Source organism: Schistosoma haematobium, chromosome 4, assembly GCF_000699445.3.
Source record: "Schistosoma haematobium chromosome 4, whole genome shotgun sequence".
In the NCBI taxonomy this organism is placed as follows: domain Eukaryota; kingdom Metazoa; phylum Platyhelminthes; class Trematoda; order Strigeidida; family Schistosomatidae; genus Schistosoma; species Schistosoma haematobium.
In genome coordinates, this window is record NC_067199.1 from 41,691,392 (window position 1) to 41,706,077 (window position 14,686).

Below are 14,686 nucleotides of genomic sequence, written 5' to 3' on the forward strand. Positions count from 1 at the left end.
AACAGATTGGTCGGCCGATGCAGGTGGATCAATCAATCAAATCCATATGAGTCCGTAACATCACCATACATTTCATGATCAACACAGACTATTACATTGCCCTTTATGGATTAATAAGGATACCCAAAATCCGTTGAAGCGTAGGAAACACTACTGGGACTTATTCTTGTCAATAGGACACAGATCATTTGTGTGAATATAGAGCAATCCGGAATATGTGTAAAAAGCCCATAGCTAGATACAGCACTACTTAGGACAGTTGACAAATGATAACCGTACGTACTACCTGAAACGACTGTTCTAATATATTAAACGAAGAACAAAGCGTAGTGACGGTATTTCTCCACTGCTGTTACGCGCAAATTTAAATATGCTAGCTAAATCAGATTTGGTAAGAGCCGAGATTCTGTCAAACTATCTCAACGAAGTCTACTTTACGGGTATTGTTAACAATACTTGTCATAATCACATCACTGATATACCAGTTATAGGATCTGTACCTGCGACTGGGGAAACTCTTCTTTAATTGATCATTAGCCTCAAACCTAGTAAAATACCGATCCCTGACGGGTTACATCCACGAGAGGTCATCTCGCATTGGCATAACTTGCATTCTTAACATGTCCTTAATTTTAAAAGTTGTACAGTTTTTCGGTTTTATTCTTTCTTTTAAAAAAACCTGTGCTGAGAATTCTATATTGTACCAAAACTATAATATTGAATAAAGCCATTAATAATAATAATAATTATTATTCCAATGCCACTCAATACGCTCTTCAAAATGTTCCTTCCCCACACTCAACTCCCTAGGCACTGGAAAGACGCTATAGTTAGTCCTGTAAACAAAGATGGTCAGAGACAGATCGCGTTTAACTACTGAACTGTCAGTCCCACCAAACTAGTAGTTGAGTCACTTGAAAAGATAATTTGGGTTAAGTCACACAGAATCACACAATCTGATAATTACCGAGGAACACGGGTTTCGAAACAAACATTCATGCCAGACCAAACTAAGTATTGTAAGAAAGCATTGGATAGAAGCCCTAGATAAGCGTTGATCTGCTAATGTAATAAAGCAATTGACAATGTTTCCCACACAAGTGTTAGAAGAAGAGCTGGAGCTCCGGAATAAAAGGTGTTCTACAGAAATATATACGACATTTCTTATGACCCCTCATATATGGAGTGAGGGGTTAGTGGGACACTTTAATGGCACTATATCTGACTCCAGTAGGATTGTATGCTAACTGTTATTGAAATACATATGCCGGCTATCCTCGTATATTTCATCGACTTGAATCACGTGAGTAATGGAATTGAAAAAGCCAAATACGAGAATGGAGTTTGAATACATATATTTCACACAATCGTCGACCGGAACAGACAATCAGAGAAGCGCAGCAAAGGAAGCGAAGAGAGAGAGAAGCCAAACGAACCAGAGAAGGTAAGTGAGCCAACTCAATTTAATCAAGCGTTACTCAATATCTATATTCAAACAAAAAACAAGTTACAGACATATGATGAATGGGATAAGCAATCAACACATATGCGATCACATAAAAAGTCGGAATAAATAAGCCAATAAGTGACAGGGTCAAAATGTCGTTTAAGAAGAATGGACAGATTGGTATGTCCAGAAAATAGAACAACCCATGTGTGCATCAGAGTATTTGTGAGCCGTAATCAATGGGTCATGTTATGTGTGTCCACAAATCGGAATGCAAGGTCAAAGGTTATGTTTTTAAACGACAGTTTTACAGGTAATAATGGTAGTGGTACAAATGGTAAGAACTGATGAAAATGCAAATAATAACAAAACTAATTGTAAAAAATCCTACTTTTCGCTATTCCCTAGTGTCTGTAAACGAGAGAGAAGAATCTATGCATTCAAAAATAAAATCAAATTAATAGCACATTAATTTTAAAAATGTGTGCCTTCTGATGTGTATTATAAGAAAACGTCATACTTATGTAAGAAAGAATACATGTGTATCGTAAAGACGCGGACAAGAATTAAAATGATAGCATATGATTATGAGTAAGTTAACAAGCGTACAAAAAGATTAACATGAATTTACGTCGTGACTGTCTGGACAATAAAATAACACGTTCGCATGAGTGACTCGAAATACCATGAAGACAGAGTAATAAATCATGTATGGGTATGACAGCGTAATAATTCGTGAAAACAAGTAGAGCAGAATATAACAAATTGGTCTGTAGCGCCGAAATATAAAAATTGGGAGGACGGCCCACGGGTGAACCCGAGGAAGCTCAGAAAGAGCCGAAGATATTCCATCCAAACATCTTTTGGAAGAATATCCCAGAATCTCTGTGTAGCTTCCCAAAACAAAGATGACTATCTTTGTTCAATATTCGTTACCAAGGTCTTAAGTTAGCAAAAGCTGGAGACGATGACTGGACGCAACATGCTGGCATAGTAAATCGCGAGTTTCAAATTATCAACGATGACAGAAGACCCAAACGCCCGGCAACTTATGCAGCGCTACCTATTGTTGAACAAGAATTAAAGCGCCCGCAAAGAAGTGGAATCATAGAACAAGTGAACTTTCCTTATTGAACAGCACCAATAGTGATTGTTAAGAAGCTTAATGGAAGTATCCGGCCACGTGCAGATTATTCGACTGGAATAAACGAAGCCCTTGAAGTCCATTAGAACCCTGCCCGACCGAAGCTGCTACCTTGACGTGGTGGTCGGGCTTGCCTATCGTGATGAAGCAACCGGGCTATATTGGCTGGAATATATGTTCCTGTAGGTTCTACTATGCCAGGCAGGTCGATTGGAGAACGGTAAGACTAAAAGCAGCAACTCAAGGTCTGAGGGCGAAGTCGTACTGCTGACTGTAGAGGGGTGTGGCAACATTAAAGTGTTTCCCTCGGACAACCAGCATCTGCAGCGATTCTGCCTTCTCACAAGGAGGGGTGGGGTTAGAAATGGTCAACCATAAAAATGTCACATCTCGCCTTATTTCATGGATATCCGTCTCCGGCGGTAAGGTATTAACAAGTACGGAGCTAACACAAAAATTACTCATAAAAGGTCGTGTGTGATCGACCTCAAGCAGTTGTCCCTTGGGCACTGAGATCACGCCCTCAGGTCACTAAGACCACCTCTAATCGAATTTTCTTTTCACGTACCTCCAGAAGAACCCTTCCACGGTGCGGGCAGCCGGGAAGTGATAACCGCCCTCATACCTCTAACATCACTCAAGATCACTGTATTCATAATCAACCTACCTCTTCAATTCCTATTATTCCTCCTACGTCGACTTTCAACTCTAAACTTCCTCTTTCGGCTTCCTCCTCATGTGTCACCATATCCAACGATTCTAGTGCTCGAAACACTGTCCCAAGTCTACTGAAACCTCGCTACAAACTACACATTGGAGCCTTCAACGTACGAACCCTATGTCAAATCGGTCAGCATGCTTCCTTGGCTAAAACGCTAGAATCTCGTACCATTGATGTATGCTGTGTCTCCGAAACACTCATACAGGATCCCAGTGTGGTCATTCACTTGACCTCACCTCGGCAAAACGGAGAGCCAACGAGATACACCCTCCATGTATCTGGTGACCCGATGGCCAGCTCTCGTGGACTGGCAGGAGTAGGCATAGCACTAAGCATGAGGGCGGAACAAGCACTGTTAGAGTGGATTCCCGTCAACAGTCGTTTATGTGCTGTTCGGCTAAACGGCTCCGTGAGAACTCGGAAGGATAGGGACACACGTCTTTGCCTTTTTGTCGTTTCTGCCTACGCTCCCACCGATTGCAGCTCGGATGAAGTGAAAGATGAATTTCACAGGAAGCTCTCTGGACTTCTTCAGAAAGCTAAACGTTCAGACATAGTACTCGTAGCAGGTGATTTTAATGCCCAGATAAGTAGTTTAAACCAAACAGAAAGGCATTTAGGTGGGTATTTCAGTATTCCGGCACAAGGAACAGATAATGGTGATCGTCTGCTGCAGCTGTGCTCAAACAATCGTCTATTTTTAGCAAGCACAAATTTTAAGCATAAAGAGAGACGCCGTCTAACATGGCGACCCCTACACCAAACCAACGATGGACTCAAATAGACCATATTGCCATCAGTCATCAATGGAGAGGCTCAATAAAAGATTGTCGCTCGTTCTGGAACACCTGTTTGAACTCCGATCATGATCTAATACGAGCACGCATTTGCTTTCACCTCACTGGACGCAGGAAAACCACATTAGGACCCATTAGACTCGGACTCAGTGACGAGGAAGCTAAAAGTAGATTCCAGGAACGACTGAGGTCACAATTAGGTAGTTCTGAAAATGAGGTTGACCCAGATGTGGCTTGGAAAGATATACGAACAGCTGTGGAAACAGCAGCGACATCTATCAGTGATCTAAACCAAAGGGTTACGAAAAACCAATGGATTCCTACTAAGTCTATTGCACTGATAGATTCTCGTAAACTAATCCCATCAGGCTCTGAACAGGATGAAGAGCGAAGACAAATCAGATCTAGGTTAAACAAAAGTCTAAGGAACGACCATGAGCAGTGGTGGGTAACGAAAGCAAAAGAGATGGAAAAGGCGGCGGCTATAGGGAACACAAGACAGCTCTACAGACTAATAAAAGAAACTGGAATTAATAAGTCAAGTGTAAGTCAGACTATTTCGAAAAAAGACGACACTCTCATCTGCTCCCAGTCCAAACGTTTAGAACGATGGGCGGAACATTTCAGAGAACAGTTCAGCTGACCTTCAGCTACTCTACAACCATCCTCCATTCCTAGACAGTGTGAATGGAACATTGAAGTAGGTCCCCCAACTCTAGCTGAAGTTCAAAAGGCTATGGTTAATCTGAAACGAGGAAGGGCGATTGCTCCAGATGGATTGACACCAGAGGTCTTTAAGAATGGTGGTCCAATTTTAGCGATTAGGTTGACTAATATTTTAGCTAAGATCTGGGAGTTGGACGTAACGCCATCTGACTGGTCACAATCATTGACTGTCGCAATACGGAGGAAGGGGTCAACATCATCCTGTGATTACCATGGAGGGATTAGTTCGACTAATTTAGCATCTTAAATACCAGCCTCAATAATTATCGGGCACCAAACTAAAACTCGTGAATTGCAAACATGAGGAAATCAGACTGGTTTCAAACATGGTCGTGGCTGCGCCATAATAATAATATATATTGGCGCTCTCTTGCATCGAACACATATTCACCATTCGTCAGGTTCTATAACACAGAAATGCTTATCGGCGTCCGACAATAGTGGTCTTTCTTGACTTAAAAGTAGCACTTGATTCTGTAGATCGAGAGGTTCTGTGGCAGTGTCTGTCCTTGAAAGGCGTACCTCAAAAGTACATAAACCTTGTAAAGGCTCTTTACTTGAACACTACTAGTCGAGTCAGAGCTTATGGCAAACTGTCATCTGATTTCGCAACCTCAAGTGGTGTCCGTCAAGGCTGTCCACTTTCTCCATTTCTGTTTAACTTCATCATAGACCTACTGATGGAAATAATATTCTCGTCGACTGTATTCCTGGGCATTGATCTCCATCCAGGAGGTCCACTTGTCGACTTAGAATACGCAGATGACATAGTCCTGTTTGGTTAAGACGCTGACAAAATGCAGAGTCTTCTGGTAGCACTAAGCAACAATGCCAGAATGTTTGGAATGCGTTCTCTCCCTCGAAACGCAATTTGTTGCTTCAGGACTAGTCTGCGTCAACACCTGGACTAAGGATAGAGGGTGAAGTGTTCGAACGCGTCGACAACTTTACTTATCCTGGAAGTCTGATCAGCCCTAACGGGTTGGTGTCTGACGAAATCTCAGCACGGATGTGAAAAGCTCGCTTGACTTTTGCCAACTTACGTCACCTATGGCGAAGGCGAGATATCCGTCTATCAATAAAAGGACGAGTATACTGCGCGGCAATCCGTTCTGTTTTAATTTACGGAAGCGAAACATGGCCACTAACAGTAGAAGATACTCGTAAGCTACTAGTATTTGACCACAAATGCCTTGGAAATATTGCTGGCGTCTGCTGGGATCACCGGGTAAGCAATAGTGAGGTTAGACGCAGGGTATTAGGGAATGATGGTAAATCAGTTGATGAGGTTGTGAATCTTCATCGACTGAGATGGTTGGGCTACGTGTTGAGTGTGCCTGAACACCGATTACCACGACGTGCAATGCTAACCGGTGTTGGAGATGGTTGGAAGAAAGTTAGGGTGGCCAAACCAAAACGTGGTATTAGTGTTTGAAGACACTAACATCTGGTCTGAGCCATGCTGGTAGATGCAGATTACTTGGTTGGGGTCCGCGTGACTATCGCAACCAATGGTTGGAGACTCTTGGTGACATGGCTCAGAACCAATCACAATGGCGTAGGTGTATACACTCTGTCTTCCCTTAAACTGTGAGATTAAAATCACTTGTTTTACGAACTAATTCTTTCTTCCTGTACTATATCCTTATATGTAATCTTTCTTTTATATATTACCACAATTGATTTAATCACTCCTATGAATCCGATGTTCATCTTGCTGTGCTAATGAGATGTGGCAACTTGGACCGATGCATGTATGTGCTTGGTCCTACGTTGAAGCTGACTGACTTGTACGCCGTCTATTAAGCGTCTAAGCTCTAGATATAAAAAGAATATTTGAATGTGAACAGGTTCCAATAAGCTGCAGTAAATGGCGTCGATTAGCGGTTTGGTATCGACATGGCACTGAGTTTATGTGTAATAAGTATAATCCAACAGTAAGATGATAACTGCATTGGTGGGTGATATTCGTTGCTGTACTGCAATCAATGATTATCATAAAATGCGAAGTCGGTGTACATCATCGTTCGCGTTGTGACCAGATGCATCCAGTCATCGTTAAACATGTATCAGTAGAGTGACCAGACGAACAGAATAGTGACTGCCGAGATGAGATACACGGAGTCGTATTCATTTTTGGTCGTGAAGTCTAGAGTGGTTTGTGTAGTTTGAAAAGGATACGTTCAACCTCATTTGTTACGAACCGTACTTAGGCATGACAAAATACCAATACATATGATTATCGATGACGGACGAATGAAACTACCTTGGATGTGACGAACAAGGGTGTATCCTTGAAAGAAAAGCTTCAGACTCTATGTTCTGGTATACAGTGAAACGGAAGTAGAAAGTTAATCGCAGTAATCAAGTAATGTTTATGGGTAATGAATGCTGTAGAACACAGTTATACATATGAACGAATAGACAAAATGAACATAATTGTTACTAACCGGCTAGTAGTGTTAAAGCTATCCACGGACATATTACGAGACAATATTTCAAAGAAAAATGTAGAGTATGATAACAAAGTCTCGATTATGTGAACGAGTGTAGGAGTGTGCCCCCTAAGAAAACCACCTGCTTTGGTTTGAGCACCCAGGTAGTATCCCAGACCTCAAATAAATCGAAGGATTTGTGTGGCGCGTACGTTTAGTGCCTCCTTGTACCAATGTTTATGTGTTTAGATAAATAAATAAGAACGAGTGTAATGATAGGACGAAAAGAACACGAGAAAGATGGAACTTACGTAGAGTAGGAAATTTTGACGTCATGAAAAACACAAAGATAATCTAGTGAGTCGCAAATGTCACAACGTGAATGGGATGCTCGTAAAATCATAATTAGATGAATGAGTGATATAAATGCATAAATGTCATAATATATCATCAAGATGAGCAGCAATAGTAATTCGACGTTTTGAGACAAAATGATACCAATGTGATAATAAGTGTGACAGTGTTTATAATCACAACGGAATGATCCGGTAGATGGATTGGTGAGATGAGTTGACACAAGGACAAAATACCATTAAGATACGATTTGAGAATGTTCATGTCCCCGGTGTGCCGGCTTTGCTGAATGCGTCAGATTATAGATTGAGTCATTCGAGTTGCTCGTCGACAAAGGCAGCTGATTGGTCCAAACTCGAGCTTACCATATTTGTAGTGGCATAAAGATATCATCGATGAGGTTGTCGATTGAGTAAGATCTGTTGAGTTCCTTCGTCAAAAGTATGTAGTGCAGAAAGTTCTACATAGACCTAGATCACTGAGTTAAATTCACGGTAAAGCTCATCACTTTTAGGGGCCCTGTATCTGACTCCAGTAGGATTGTATGCTAACTGTTATTGAAATACATATGCCGGCTATCCTCGTATATTTCATCGACTTGAATCACGTGAGTAATGGAATTGAAAAAGCCAAATACGAGAATGGAGTTTGAATACATATATTTCACACAATCGTCGACCGGAACAGACAATCAGAGAAGCGCAGCAAAGGAAGCGAAGAGAGAGAGAAGCCAAACGAACCAGAGAAGGTAAGTGAGCCAACTCAATTTAATCAAGCGTTACTCAATATCTATATTCAAACAAAAAACAAGTTACAGACATATGATGAATGGGATAAGCAATCAACACATATGCGATCACATAAAAAGTCGGAATAAATAAGCCAATAAGTGACAGGGTCAAAATGTCGTTTAAGAAGAATGGACAGATTGGTATGTCCAGAAAATAGAACAACCCATGTGTGCATCAGAGTATTTGTGAGCCGTAATCAATGGGTCATGTTATGTGTGTCCACAAATCGGAATGCAAGGTCAAAGGTTATGTTTTTAAACGACAGTTTTACAGGTAATAATGGTAGTGGTACAAATGGTAAGAACTGATGAAAAATGCGAATAATAACAAAACTAATTGTAAAAGATCCTACTTTAACTACCACCCTACAACGCTGTCTGAATAGAAACTGGTAAAAATCGGCGTATCTCAAGGCACTCCTATTTTTTCTTCTCTACGTCAATGAATTACCACTATTTCTTACGTCGTCGACATTGTTTTTTTGCGGAAGATGTCAAATTCTGGATTAGTAAGATGGCCTCAATTTTGAGGCTTCTAAATTAATTCTAGGAAGAGCGTGATCATGCACATCGGACACAATAACAGTTACTAGTATATTATCGACGGCACATCTCTTCCATGAGTGCAGGAACATAAAGGCTTAGGAGTAATAGTAAGTCACGACTTGAAAACAAACAAGAACTCCAACGCAGCAGCTGCCAAAGGTTTTCGTGCGCTATGAACACTTCACCGAGCATTCAAATGCTTTGACGAAATGTTTCGAATTTTATATACTAGTCGTGTAAGATAACAAATAGAATACGATAATCACAAGGAATCCAAGCAAGTATCCTATAACACAAAAACATTCTCTTTATGGTTTGTAATCCACGAACAAGTTAATATCAATTACCCATGTAATGTCTTACTTTACTCTACAAACTAAAAGGCATCATGTCTAATTATCACACACAAAATAATGAGTCAAGACAACTAGTAAGAAATTATTTACAGACCTTACTCATTCAAGTCGTTAACGAAAGACTTAGTCAACATCGGGCATGTTCAAATACATTCTCGTTGCTATCAATCTAGATACGACAATGGCGACAAGTAACTTCTGATTATTATTGCTTAATCAATAATACCTAAATTCATGACAAGTGACCCATTCATGTATGATTCGCTGAATCCGTGTGATCATACCTGTGAACCTGAAACAATACGAGAAGTTTTACGAATAATATCACCAAAAATTGCTCTTGGGATCGAAATTGAGAATAAATACATCATACATATAGATTTGGTTTGGTAGAAATACTAATTTTTTCTCAATGTTGTAAATTAACAGACCAATAACTCAAGAACTACCATTGTCAGAATGTACCTAACGAAAGTCCTCATCACTTAATGATATTAGTTGAGTATCCATCAAAGGCTAGAGGGACAATGGCCAGCTAGTTCGCACTCTACAGTCGGGGTGACCCAGTAGTTAAGGCGTTCAAATTACGGTCACTATGTCCCAGGTTTGAATATCGCTTTACTCACTTCGGTATGGCCAACTGGTTAGTATCATTAACCTTCCTAATTACGGTGTCATTCATACCCAAATACTTAGTGGGTGCGCTATACGATATGGGGCGGACAAAAAATACAAATACTCAGACGATAGCAGTCTTATCTCACAGAAACATGCGGAAAACTAGATTGTAATAACATGCGAACATAAATATTGATATATTACTTACAAGTAATTGGTGACTGCGCACTAATGAGGTAAAGGATGGGTCCAAAATCAGTACATGGAACGATGACACAAAAATATGTGGATACTTTTTAGCTTGATGTACATCTAGCCAGGTAGCGTTGAAATGTGAATTTTGTAAATTTATGTAGCAGAAATTTTGGAGACCACTTGATGTGGCAGCAAATTGAGGGAGAACAAATGCAACACCTCTGACGAGCGATAACTAGTGTACAGTACGAAGTACCCAAGGAAGTGACGAATTAACTTAAACAACAGTATCTAGACAACGATGATTATGGGTGAATTAAACTGGCAGACAACGTGAAGAATAACTGAAATCATTTATAAACGTAGCCAACATTAATCAGTCCACTTGTAGACTATCTTGATCATAAAAATACGTGTAAAGGACAGGGGCTGTCAAATTGGAAAATCTTGTATAGGTAGGTTAACTGTTCATTCACGTGGGGGCTCACACAGACAGACTGGAAGCAGAATCCCACGCGATTTAAACTGAAAGCATAGACTTCTTATACATGAACTCCGTGGTTTTACCAAATAAAATGGATGAGCTGCGTGAACTCAATAACGCTAGCAATGCTCAACTGATGGGAATATCTGAAACATGAATATCTTCTCAGTTTACGAACCAGGAGCTGGCACTGCTTGGGATGTCTTTGTTTCACAATGGCAGAAAAACAAAAATTGGAGGTTGAGTAGCCTAATGCTTACTATCCTGCCTGGAGGAACATCAAATGCACAACCAAAAGTTTATCAATCTTGATGAATCCATGTGGTGCTCAGTAAGATTGTTTACCAGCTCGAGGAGTCTAGTTGGAGTCATCTACAGGAAGCCCACTATCGACATCGAGTTTGGCAATCGTATGCTGGAAAGACTATCCTGCCCAACTCGTCTAGGATTCACTCATATTCTGATTCTAGGGGACTTCAATCATCCTGAAGTCAATTTTGCAGAACACGTATTTTGGAGGCGGAAAATCTACTGAAGCTCGGTTCTTCAACCTCATTGAGGGTCTGAGATCATTCGAAAATATGAAGTCGGTAACTCGTTAGTGAAACAGTCAGATGCTATCGCCCTTAAACTGTGTATTTACTAACGAAGAATTCTAAACTGACAACCTCTCAATCCTGGTTCCCCTGGGGTAAACGATCACGCCCTCATAGACTTTAGTCTTATCGGCGAAACTGAGCTAAGACGTCGCACCAACAACAAGCGCTGGAATTTCAAACTGTTGAATGTGTCAGCTTTCCAGGACAATCGACAACAGATGGATTGTAAAATTCACCCTAAACTTGATGTCGATAGGTCATTGAGATTTCTTATTACACACCATCTTATGTTCCACAAAGCAGTCTGTTCCTCAAATGGTACTCAAAAACCACAAGTGACCTACAGTCATCAAGAACCGCACTCTCCGTTTGCTAAGACGCAAAGGGCATTGTTGGGCGGAATACAAACGAACTGACAACAACGGCGCGTACAGTCAATACGAACGTATAAAGAACATATGCACAAAGGCAATAAAAGAGGACAGGCTTCAGTACCAGATAAAGCTCATCGATAAATTTGTCTCCAATCCGACGAAGCTTATTCCGTTATGCAGCCTCTATTCGACAAGCCAAAACTGGAGTTTCTCAACTATTAGGTCCTAATGGCCTGACCAATAACAACGGTGAACAGTACTCTCGAACATTTCAACCGACCTACATTAACTTCATAGGACTTTCCGAAGTGAATATGAGCACAGACTTGGTGTACCGGAAACTGCAGCACCTAAAGTGATCACTTCTCCTGATCCGCATTTGTTGGTTTTGTGATACCGAGGGAAGCGGATTCAATCCTGGCAACACCGCTCAGCGTGATATTATCACACACACTGAGCCGAGGCACACTAATGGAAATTCAACATCTGAGTGGAAGCACGGAATAAAATGGACAGTTCAGAACCAATTAGACGATTTGGACTTCGCAGATGATCTAGCCCTCCTATCCCATACATACAAACAAATGCGGATGAAGACAACTAGTTTAGCAACAGCCTCTGTATCAGTAGGCCTCAATATACACAAATGAAGAAACGAGATCATCAAATACAACACAGAGAACACCAAACCAATCACACTTGATGGTGAAACTCTGAAAGATGTGGAATCCTTCAAGTACCTGCGAAGCATCATCGATGAACAAGGAGGATTGGATGCAGATGTAAGGGTGAGGATTAGAGAAGTATTGGCCCCATTCGTACAATCAAAGGACACATTCAACTCAAAACAACTGTCAACCAAAAGTCAGAATCTTCAATACGAATTGCCCAGGATCGCCCAGAACAGGGTTGGATGGAGAATGCTGGTCAGCGGTCTATGCTCTTCCACGAGGATCAACAGGCGTAAGTAAGTAAGTAGGTCCAAGAAGAAATACGTACGTGTTAAGAAGTACTAAAAACATGGCAAACCATTCAGTAAATGGTTAAAATTGCCTGGATTATTTTCGAAATCTAGATTAATCCGATAGATTTGACGTATCAAGAAACTGACTGCGACAAATAGTATAGACCGAACAGGAACCAGATTAAGCAGGCAGTAATGCGACTAATTCCAGAGAGATTGAATCCGTTGACCTTTTGTCATTTGATTGATTCAGTACAAATCCAAGAGTCCAGATAAGCACTTGGCTTTCACCTTATAAACTATCTGGAATGAGATCAAGATTGTAGGAACTTCGTAGTTTAAACACACTGTGAGTTTTTGGAACTCCGAAATCGAAAATCAGACAGAAAGTGGTCGGAAGAAAAGATATTACATGATAGTCCATAGTTTAAAATGGAGTGAAGAAACAAGATGAAGAATTAGATCCAGACAACGATTCAGTCCTTGTTTACAACTTACATAATGTCTTGCTCACTGAGGGAAGCGGCTTTAATCCTGTCAACATAGCGTGATGTTATCATACTCACCGAGCCAAGGCACATTAATGGAAATACCAAAGTTGGCTCACATCACACCAATTTTCAAAGGAGGTCTGTAGAATTATGGTCTACTATGATATAAGTACTGCTCTAATAATAGACCTAATTCTAAAATTGTAGATTTGTCATGATATAACTGTCTAATCTAGAAGATCTTACGTGGAAGTCACATCATCGTCTACACCAGCTCACTGTATCGTAACAACTACCAATACATGATAGAGAACAAGCTTAGGCTAGAGATAGAGCAATATATTTAATGTGACTAAAAGATATAAGGTAACATTCAGCAGGGACCACGCCTGCATGACCGAGCCATACCATTCGATCAACTCCAATTCATTCAACACATTCTTCCCGCCTTCTCCATCGTTCGGTATTTCTCCGCGTTAAATATTGAATATCTATTTTCCGAGTTGTCTCGTGTTCAGCTTTGAGGATTGTGTGGTTATGGTTCAATGCCACTACAGGTCGATGCAGCGAACCTTCAAGCTACCGACCGGTGGCTCTTCTCTCTGTACCTTCGAAAATTATGGAGTCCATGATATGCGACGGTATACACGATTATTTATTAACTTAAACTTACTAAGCTGTTGAACATGTCCAGTTGATTAGTTGTGGTCGGTTGTGCGTATTCCAGAATGGACGCCACCTTTCTTTTCATAGGTCGGATGCCTTGAGCATCAACAGCATGTGGGAAGAAATCTAGGGAGTAGGTTTGGACTTCACGTTCCTGAATGTGCACAGTAATACCGTGCTTCCGTAGTCTTTCGAAGAAGACAATAATAATGATGATTTTACTGACTTTACTCAAGCATGTTACTCCTCGTGGAGGAATGATAATAATCACAATAACCGTTTGATTTATTTACATGTTTTGACAGAAAGCTTTCTTATATTAGACAGTTGTCTTATGATACTCGAAATGTAGAGTTTAATGTAATTTTAAATCAATGTATCCGAAATACTGTGAAAATTCAGTGATAAATTCAGGTTTTTCTATATTGGATAGTCTAGCTTTTTGTTTTTTGTGAAGAAATGCTAACAGTTCACTTTTTATTCCGTTGAGTGATGACCATAATGTTCAGTTATACAATGAATCGTTTATTAAAACAACATATATAAGTGAACAATAGTGTTTTCGATTAAATCCTCATCAGGCTTTACTCGAATATATATGAATATCCAGATGCAGATCTGAAATTATTAAACTGACCAAGGCAGTTTATGAGGCAATGATAACAGTGGAATAGATTTGTGGTGGTCCCCAAACAAAAGGAGCTTACACAAAATATATTGATACACTAGGTTAACACTGATATACCAAAACAAATTAATGATTAAGAAACCTAGATGTCTGTCTGTTAGTAAAAACAAAGGTAATAAAATACCGTTAGCAATACTGTTATGACCTTGGATGTCTGACTTTTCGATCACACGACTTATCTACCAATCCGAATACGACTTATACGAATCTTCGCACTAGGCCAACCAATGACGTTCAACCGGTGTGGGCAGTTTAGTGTCCTTATTGGTCCTATGTCCTACGAGCCCTTCC

At 40.4% G+C, this 14,686-nt stretch overlaps 1 protein-coding gene across 1 annotated transcript; it reads left to right on the top strand.

Moving 5' to 3' along the window:
* The first annotated feature begins 2,535 nt into the window (after positions 1 to 2,535).
* Positions 2,536 to 7,605, top strand: ABCA3_14 (ATP-binding cassette sub- A member 3). The gene has a single exon (XM_051216451.1). The coding sequence runs from the start codon at positions 4,057 to 4,059 to the stop codon at positions 4,750 to 4,752; it is 696 nt and encodes a 231-aa protein (XP_051067042.1). The 5' UTR covers positions 2,536 to 4,056; the 3' UTR covers positions 4,753 to 7,605.
* Positions 7,606 to 14,686: the final 7,081 nt, after the last annotated feature.